The sequence below is a fragment of the Strix uralensis genome, chromosome 4 (assembly GCF_047716275.1).
Source record: "Strix uralensis isolate ZFMK-TIS-50842 chromosome 4, bStrUra1, whole genome shotgun sequence".
In the NCBI taxonomy this organism is placed as follows: domain Eukaryota; kingdom Metazoa; phylum Chordata; class Aves; order Strigiformes; family Strigidae; genus Strix; species Strix uralensis.
In genome coordinates, this window is record NC_133975.1 from 65,318,668 (window position 1) to 65,329,051 (window position 10,384).

The window sequence follows — 10,384 nt, forward strand, 5'->3', positions numbered from 1 at the left end:
AAGACTTTTGTGTCTGTAGGAGGGATTCCTGAATGTGGTAATCTGCTGTTTTAAAGAGCTGGGAGGACAATTCTTCAACAGTGTATGGCTTTAGAAGGGAGGAGACCTTGGTCACAGTTCTGGGATATTTATGACTTCAGTTTCCCCATCGCTAAGCCAGGGGTGGTAATAGGTCATTACCTCCTGTAGAGCAGAGACTCAGTTCCTCACTGAAGAAGGCTCTAACATTAAGTCTTTTTTTCTCTCATACATCTATGTGGAACTCCGTTGTTGTACTAATGTGACAGAGTGAAACATGGCCTGCAGTACGCAATGGTTTGAGAGTGTTGTTCCTGAAGTGCATCCTGATCTTTCTATCAAAAAAGTACAAAACTCTACTAGGCAGTTAAATAACCTAGGTATTTTCACTATATAAGGAAATATAAAAGTGGCCTGATGAGGACTTTCTGGTCCATATACTTATTTCTCCCACATAAAGTAGTTGGTTTAATAAAGGTATTATCATTAGGAATAAACCTAATAAAGATATTATCATGGCCAAGAAATCTTGTCTTGCTGACCAATGGATATTTGCTCCTTTGAGGCTTAGAATGAAGCACTGGACAGAAGTGGCCATTTCAAACCCCAGGGGTTGGTTTTGAAATATCAAAATGGCTAAAAATAAATTTACATATCTTTTCTGACTTTGACTCTGCATATGATTGGAGAATTATATGTGTAGTCACCATTTTAATTTAGTACTGAAAGTAGGCTATTCTTATTTAGTGTGCCACAAGCCTCACAAGTGAGTTTTTATGAATATACTATTTTCCTTGCAGTGAATCAGTATTTCCCACATAGTTTTCTACATCTGGCATCAGAATGGCACATTTCCTTCAGACATATGATGACATTGGGTAATAATTTAGAATGCTAAAACTAATGCTGTAATGAGTCAGGCCAGTGCAGACAGGAGCTGGAAGATTCCACACCCTCTAAGGAATCTTTACGATTACATTATTTTCCAGATTTCCTTTTTGTTTCTTCATCCTTCTTCCTCTTCCTTTTAGTCTGGACTTGTCCAGTTGCTTTCCCCTTTGGATCAGTTTTTCTCCTAAATCCCCTTTTAAGCTGTTCTAAGAAACTATTCATATCAGCTCTTTCTGTGGAACCTGTATTATCTGAGCTGGGAAGTAACATGTAGCTGGGAAGTAGAGCACCCTGGAATTAGAGGCCTCATGTGTAGCCTGTGGAAGGAGGTAAGAAGGCTACAATTAACTTTGTTGGGGTTTTGATCTAAAGACTTACACAAGGGCTTTTAATGCAGAATTATTGGTGCTTTTATTCTCATTAACTGGATCCATTTCAGAATGCTGATCTGATTCCTTCTCAGATAAATCTCAACCTTTGCAGTGACCACACTAAGCCTCTTGAATGCAGATGTCTTCTAGTGACCACTTACTCCTGTTTTCCATTGAGCAATTTCTCCTGTAATTCACTGGGAAAGAATCATAAAGCAGTTCACCTTATTAAAACCTCAAGATATCTAAAGATGGCACAGATTGCAACAACAATGATGCAGCATCCTGTATATGGCTTTACAAAGCACATTTCAGCTGGTCTGGTCTGAATGTGATCTCACCCTGGTGCTATGCACTCACTGGCACGCTCCTGCAGCAATGCTTAGTGTGGTGGCTGGTTTTACATAAACTTGGCATTAGGAGCAAGAAGAAGAGTGCTGGGACAAGAAGTGCAGAATTCAGACTCCGCGGCTACCTTCCTGTAAAAAATTGTAGCAGTACATGAATGGTGCTGTATTTCAGGCTCCTAAATAGCCCTGTTGGCAATGTGGTACAATTTATTTTTTTATGTTGGCACCATATAGTGTCTGTGTTAGCAAGGGTCTGAGGAGCTGTGCCTAATTGCTTTCATTCATCATACCAGTTTACTCAGCACCATTATTATCTCATAACTTGGCCTTATTTTTTGGTGGTTTCAACTCAGTGACAACATTATAACATTACTCAGAATGTGCAGATGGAAAAGATGCACTGAGATGGTGACTGTCTGAACAAGGACAATTTGTTTCGTATTTATCATTGGCTTTTTATGACCCTGGATCAAGAAAATGCTTCGTGAGAGGATAAAATTGTGCACATACTCATGTCAAGATGGGCAAAGCTTCTCAGGGAAGATTGAATATAGTGTTGCTATACCATGGTGGAATTCCTAATGATGAGCTTTTTTTTATTGCAGTTGCCAATTGATCACTTCAGGAAGTCACAGTGAAGAAGAATTTTCTTTATTTGATTTGAAAATTCTTACTTGCTGTTTCTGAAAAAAACAAACCAACCAAAACAAAACAGAAAACCACCAGCCACTGTTTTCTGCTTGAAAAGATTTGTCCTTAGGAAAGATTTTTATTTCCTCCCCACCCAAGACGGAGAAGAATGTCTTTAAATGTCAGTGAAAACATTGCACACAGAGACAAAACTATATTTTCAAATCACTTCAAAATTGACTAGAAAGAGAGGGAAATCTACCTGTGATGCTTTTAACATCTGAATTTTTTGTGTTTAAAGGGACTGAACTTTAATTAGGTATCTCCTGTCTACTACTACTGCAAGCACAAGATAACTGCCAGGCAAAAGCCCTATTTACTGACTCCCAGGAACAGAGGGCAAAGCAACAGACCAACAAGTGCTGAGTCCTCATTCACTGATAAATTAACACTGATAAATGCACATGTTAACCAGAGAAATCATATTAAATTGGGTGGTGGTTCCAGGAATACAGAAAACCAATACAAATCAGTGAAAGAAGTTTCTGAAAGGGTGTGTTTTCTGTAGTTTACTGGACATGTTTAATTCAAGTAGAATTTATGCACCAGTTCTAACATGGTTCTGATATGCAGAAATGGTTTAATATTTCAAGACTACAGTTAGTCTTCCTTGTCATGCTGTGAAGTTTCTAAATCATCCTTCCACAGTGGAAATTATAGTCTCCTTTTTTTTTTTTTCCATGCTGACATTGCTATTCCTGTGGTTAATCTAGGATATGAAATCAGCAGCATGAGGATCGAAAGATTGACTCAGCATGCTTTGTGAAACAAGCCACTCTGGTTTATTGCCTCCTTTGTTTCATTTGGTGTATAGGGGAGATTTCTTCAGCTGCTCACAAAACGCAAGCCAGCAGAGGCCTTATTTTGTGTCCTGGAAATGCCATGATATTTCAGGGCCTTAGGACAAAAGAGCGTAACAGCTGCATTACGTCTCATTACAGGTTCATCTAGAACAGTATCTTGACACTCCTAGTGACCAATAAAAAATGATTGGGAAAGAACAGGAAAAACATATGAAGATACTTTACACTATTACTTTTCCTTTGTATTTTTCCAGATGCCAGAAATTTGAAGTTGAGGAACTTCTTGAGCCAAAAGCAGCATCTTTGTGTTCAATAGGCCTTAGGATTTTCCCTCATTAATTTGTCTCCTCACTGCCTGAACCCCTGGAAGCATTTAATATCCACAAATAGGTGTAGCAAAGAATCCCACAGTTTAACTATTTGTTGTGAGAAGAACACATTCCTTCAGTTTTTGCTGAACCTGCCACTTGCTACTGTCAGTTTTTGCCCAGTTTTTCTTTTAGATTGGAATCAGTGATCCATCATTCCTTGTTCTCCTTAAGCATTCCATTTACAACATTACAGAATTTTGTCATGTTCCCTCTGTCATCTCTTTTCCATGGTAAAAAGACCTATTCCGCTTACTTGTTTATCATCCTATAACTCTTACTATCTTTGTTACAGTTTTCCTCTGAATTTTATCTTGTTCTACTGTACAGGTGTCCTTCCCTTCCTCCCGTAGTCAGCCAGATCACCTCCCATGTCCTTGGAAACTTTGATACTTGAAAACTATTAGGGTGGTTCAGCTTGTGCCTTTTCTCATTTTTAATACTATAACTGCCTGATGATAAAAGGGCCATCACTACTGCCTCTGCTGAAATCTACTCTTATGTCTGTACTGCCTACAGTGCAATTAAATTGCCATGCAAGCAACCATAACAATCTGTGGTTTTGAAATTAGGTATCATCATTTCATGACAAGATCAATATGTTACTTGAAAGATTATTATTTATGTTTGAGAACGATTAGCTGGAATCAAAGAGAACAGCTATGAGGGTGATAAGAAGACTGAAGTAATTACATTCTGCAAAGAGATAAAGGGTATACGCTGTTGAAAAGGACTATAGGTGCTTTTTACAGAGACAATATTGTAGGTATTTTCACAGAGACATATATAGGAAGGAAAGACCTATTTATGCAGAGGTACTGCATGGGAAAACATTGAGAGTGTTGAATTAATTCTGGGCAAAGGTAGATTGGAAGTTAGAACTTTTTAAGTATTTGAGGAGTAATGTTTCTGCAAGAATTTTTGCAATGGCAGATGTGAAGGCAGGAACATTAAATCTTTTTAAGATGGTGCCCCAGAGAGGGGCAGTAACATTTGGCTAGCAGGTGCATTTTTGTTTCCTAGAAGCTTGGAAGGAGATTGAGTTGCTGTTTCTCTGCATCATATTTATATTGTATTAAGCCTCTGTGTCTGTGCAGTCACTGTCTTCAGAGACAAAAATTTGAATCCGAGATAGCAGTTCAGGGTTTAGCATAGAGAGCAAAACTGCGTTTATCGAACATTTTTCATTATCAGCTCCTAGTGTAATGTGCATATGTGCTCCCAATACCAACTCGGTATGAGTGTGCTGTTAGCAAAGTAAACTGATCAAAACATCTACCTTATTTCAGTTAAAACTAAGATAAATATTCTTTTAATCCAAACATTGATAAAAATATCAACAGGTTTTTTCCTAATTAATTGACTAGATTGGCATCTTTTTCAATATATTTGGAAGAAAATTCTTCTTGCAGTAAATACTTTTTCAGTTATCTGTAAGTGTAAGGTCTTAATGGCAAATCTGGTTTGGTTTGATTTCATCTGGTTTGTTCTTTCAATTATTAGGTAGTCAGGTAGTCTTTAAATAGCCTCTCATGCTACACAGCTGAGACATCATCTCTCAAATGTGTTTGGAGACCTACAGTGTTAGTATTCAATGATGATATCATGAACCAAAAATGTACCTGTATTCAGATGGGAAACAGGCGCTTTTAATTTTGAAAACAAGACAGCATTCAAATATGTTATTTAAAGGGAAAAGGAAAATGTATTTTAGCAAAACTTCATTACTGAAAATAAATTTAAAATCTCGTTCATTTCACCTTTGTAAAAACAGAGGTAGCAATTCAGAATATTACCTACAGTCTTGTTGTATTTACTGTGAATTTTTATTTACTTTTCAGCCCATGGTGCACTTTGAATAAACCTTAACAATGGTTTGCAGGTGGCAAAACTGAGCATGTTTGAAAACATTAAAGATATTTCACATACATTTTCTTCACATTTCATTTATGGAAAGTTGAATTCATGGCTTCTTAAGCCATTTTTATGGAAAAGTACTTGTGACATTGATAGCTTGGTGACAAAACCAGAATGACTCTGCTGTTTTAGGGTTAGATGTACATTTAATATGCATAAGACCAAACCACCAGTTTTTAAACACTGAAATCCAACAGCATTTGCTTCACTTCATTGACCATATTGCCTCTAAGCAAAGTTTTTATTCATATCAAGAAATTCCTTTTTTCCTTTTCCTTTTTATTTTTTTTTCTTTCAGTAAGAATATCCTCTGGCTAATACTTCTTTACTTTGAAAACCACAGCCCTCTTAAACTAGACAAAACTATACTTTATGGTCCTTCAGAATGAAGCTTAGAGATGATTTGGTATAACTACCAGCTCAGTGAATGCCAAATCCTTGGTGTTGCTAAACCTGTGCAGGTGTTTCCAGCTGACCAATGCGAGGCTAGGGTTTGGTTAGGATATTGCTTTAAATGCTTCTGCAGTCAAGCACCATGTAAAATTCTGCCATAAAATATGAGAGTCTGCTAGTGTTGTGACAGGCTATTGAGCCCAGCAGTTTCCTTTTGCAGCTGAACCGTCTGTGCACGGAGAGCAGTGAGGTTAGAAAAAGCTAGAGTGGAATTATGAATACTCTGACCCTGGAGACACTTAAAGGCTAATGGCATTTCTATGCAGCTTTCTCTTGCTTGCAGAGATGCCTCTGTTTCCTTTACTGATGCCGTTTCTTGGCTGAACTGTAATACAGATATTGTAATGAATTACAGCAGGCACAAAACAGTGAGATTAATTTACAAACATCAAAACTAGACAAAAACAGATTCACATTTAGTGGAAAATAAAAGAATTATTTTCTTTTATGTTTTCTTTTTAGTTGAATGTTTGTTTAATTTGCACTAGGGGGAAGTCGCTATTCTAGAATAAGTTTGCCTGGATAGCTATTGTGTGTAATTTATCTCTGAGGAGATGCATCCACCCACAGACCCAAGGGAAGCTTGTCCTAATGATCATCTTGTCTCTCAGGCAGACCCACTGGCGCAGGGCAGTGCTAAACATCACTTATGTATTGCTTCTAAGACTATTCTCCAGAAAGCCCAAACATTACCCTTGGCAATGTGGAGCTGAACACAACCCTGAAGAACCCTGGATCCATATACTTGTTTGAAAAATATGACACCTAACAGTTTGTTTGTTTCAAATCACTGAGATATCTCAGGTAAGCCTTGTTTCTGCCTTGTCAAAAGATCAGCTAAATCTAGTTGTCCTGTATTCCTAGCCCTGCACTTCTCAAATGGGTCTCAGAGAAAGAGCGCTGAAGATTGCACACACGTTGATGTTTATACTGGAGAAAATATTCCCTTTCGTGGAATAATTCCAGTTACTAGGTGATCTGGCAGTTACCTGTTCAGAATCCTGTTGATTATCATCTTCACCCATTTGGCCTGAGGATCTAAACAGATTTGCTGGCTGTTCTTCAGTGTTGCTCTGCAGTGGAATGAACATTTCACTTCAGTTAATATTGACACCTAAGGAGGTCAGAGGAGTATGCAGACAAGGCTGAGGATTATAAGTTTAAGGGCTGCCAACCTTTCAGCATTTGTAAGTCATAATTTTTCTTGCCTGCTGACTTTACTTACATGATTTCCACAGCATTGCAGTGTGGGCCCTTAGGAATGATTTCTACGTTGGCCAGGTGCTTTGGCAACATTAATCCTCTGACAGTCTGGATGCAGTGGCACCGCAGTTCCGCTGCCAGCATCATCTCTGTGAGGAAAGGAAAGGGAAGCTTATAATGTCTGCAACTGAACCAATCTAATAATGAAAAGATTAATTAGAGAAAGCAGAAGGGATAACAAGTTCATGCCTCAAGGTATAAATGGATTGCTATTCATGGGTTTAAGGTAGTGCCTTCACTGAGCACGAACAGGGTGTTTGAGATCTGCAGACTTTGTACAGGTAACAATTTATAAATTCCCATTACTATTACAGTTATTTTGGCATCGCATGACATCAAGTGCAATGAAAGGCTACTGGAAGTGTGTGGCTTCTATCTTATGAGAGGAAGAAAAACCTACCTGAGGAGGCAGACAGCTGCTCCTCGTGAATACAGCCTGGAGGTGAAACTTGTTTGAGCTAAAATTTTACATTGGTACCCGGCGTGAAAAAGCCATGAAAACATTCAGCTTAGAAGCTTAATCAAGATGCTAGGAAAGGTGTGGGGGCCTCTGAGGAAGCAGCTCCGGGTGAGGGCTAGGAACAAGAAACCCAACCAGCTTTGGAATGGATTTTGATTAAATTATGCCACACATTGTACAGCACTCAAGTCCATGGACTGGATTTGCTATTGCCTGACAGTCCTTCCAGACCCATGTTGCCCTAGTGAAGCAAAAAACAAATGTTATCCCAGCTTTAAGAATTGAGCACGGAGCACCAGCAAGGTGATGGAAGTTATTCAAGAACACCAACCATGAAGCCCAGGGCTTTCCCCACTCCACCCACTGCAGACACAGGAATATCTTCCTGATTTCAAGTCAGGTATCACAGGTAAAAAATGCACAATCACAACTCTCACATTTGTCCATTTTTTCTCACTAAGGCAAGCTGCCTCTTCAGCTTGAAATTCCTGACAGTTGAACTGTGGAATATATTTGAAAGAGGAGATTCAGTACTTTGAGGGCAGTATCAACAAGAAGCAAAGACAAGCTTCAGATAAATGGATGTGGGGCACACGAACACTCTTACTGAGAGGAGTAGGGCTGCAGGAGCCGAAATCCCAGTCAGTTCATCAGTCCTCTCTTACTGTGGGTAGTCTTGACATCCCTTAAGACCAAACAGCAAACCCCTTTACCTCACCCTGTGCTAGTTCTTGTACCTTGATATGATCATCCACCTACGTCCCTTCTTCACTTATCTTGCACACAGCTGAATCTGCTGGTGCTTCTCTTGGCTGACCGACACCTCCCTACCTACCTGGCAGAAAGCAGAAACAAATGCACTCGAAAGTCAAGCATTGGGAAGCACAGAGCATCCCAGCAGAGCAGCAACATCCCATCTGCAGACTCAAGGGAAGAAAATGAGATTCCCAAAGGCTGTGCCAGAGCTTCACTGCAGGTGTGTGTAATGATACAGGTGTCCTGGTAGCCAGTTGTCCAGCCTGGAGATATGTGTCATCCCAACATGAAGCCAGGATGCAGTATGACCAAGCATCTACATGGTGCTCAGGCTTGGAAGCATTCCAGACCCCTTGGCATACTTTCTGCCCACAAAATACTTTTTGGACTTTCCCAGCAGAGTTTGTTTTTTTTTTTTTACCCTCATGCTTCACAGGAAAGAGCTCTCAACAGATGGCTGTTGATTAGAAATATTGATTCAAACTAAGTCGGATATTCCAAGCTTTCATCTTAGGCCCTGTTATCATAAAAGCAGCATGAAAAGTGATAGCGATGCAATATGCCACACAGTTATTGCAAGCTATCACTTCTGAGGCCCTGGCTGTAGTCTCCTTTTTCTCAGAATATTTAAGGTACAAGTTCATCAATGTCAGTGAATTTCCACTAGCAGAATAATAATAGGAGACAAGAAATAGGCCCACTCTGACAGTCTATGAATATGTTTTTCTTGACCTGCTACCTCACCTGAAAGACCATGTGAGTATAGAAGTTTGCACATTTTGAAAACATTCTGTTTAGCTAAACCATATTGTAGAAGAGTTGTAATACAAAGAAAAATAAATTGAATTTTCTTACCAGGAAAGTTGCCCATAAAAGAGAGAATGAGGAGGGAGATTACAGTCTTGCTATCCATGACTGCTCTCTGTGCCTTCTTATGGTGAACTGAAAACAAACTCTGCTGTGTCTTCAGACCCACATGGGACTGCTGACACTGTTACACTCCAGAATTTGCTTCTTATGCACATGTACATACAGATAGAATTACTCTTGCTCTTGCCTTTTGCCACAGCCAGAACAAGTGGGAAAATCTGAGGTGAAACAGCTTGTGCTCAGTTTTGCACCTGAAACTGAGCAGTAAGTTGGAGCCACTCTGCTCTCTGTGATTCCTTCTTAATTCCAAGTAAAATACTAAGAGAAAATAACATGCTGGTTAAAGCAGTGAGAGAGGTATTAAGCTTCATTGGTTATCATCATTTATAGCTCAGCACTTGCTTAATTTTCTCTCAGTGCTGAAATACAAGACAGAATCAGTAATAGAACATTGGCAGAGATCTAGGTAATAAAGTTATTTGGATAGAATGAGGAAGTCAGACCATTATCACGTTAAGATAATGATCTTTCAGAATCTCTTACCTATACTTATCCACTATCCCACATAACACCCAGAAAATTCATGGGCCATAATGGGCCAGGGACGACTCCTATGGCTGAGGACAAGCTTGTCTGTAGGAAAAGAGAGTTTAGCTGTATGGAGGAGACATGCCCTGCCCCATGCTCTCATGTCCAGAAAACAGCTCCTGACCTCTTACATTTATTCATAGTGTGTAACAGTTATTAAAAAAACTCAAAGATTTTAAGAAGGTTTGAGATTTCAACACCTCCAAATACTAGATAGTGTTTTAGAAAGCACTTAAAGCTATGCTTTAACTTTGTCAGTCCAGCTCCCATTCCTTTTAAAGAGAACTGATAATGTGTGGCTCATGATTTTGTTTAATGAGGACTTGAGTTACTTGTGCAACACCACACACACAAAAAAAGAACAGCTGTGGAAATGCTGGGAACAGCCACCATGTCCTCATGCTCCCTTCTATGCCCTTAGCCCTCTTTGGTTTTACTCTGTTCTCAGTCAGGGACAATTTAATTACTTCTTGCAAGTCCCTTCAGATTTGCAAGCACAAATTATTATGCTCTTGCATTTAACCCTGTTGAATACATCTCTTTTTTCAGATCTCTTCTTCACAGGTCTTTGTAGGCATCTATCCTG

The 10,384-nt window shown here is 39.2% G+C and overlaps 1 protein-coding gene across 1 annotated transcript; it reads right to left on the reverse strand.

Annotated features, from left to right (window-relative positions):
* Positions 1-6,846: 6,846 nt before the first annotated feature.
* LOC141942005 (growth-regulated alpha protein-like) lies at positions 6,847-7,211 on the reverse strand. The gene is made up of 2 exons (XM_074864945.1): positions 7,087-7,211; positions 6,847-6,934 (listed from the first exon to the last, which is right to left on the reverse strand). Exons 1-2 carry the CDS (start codon positions 7,209-7,211, stop codon positions 6,847-6,849), a joined length of 213 nt encoding a protein of 70 aa, XP_074721046.1.
* Between the last annotated feature and the right edge of the window lie 3,173 nt (positions 7,212-10,384).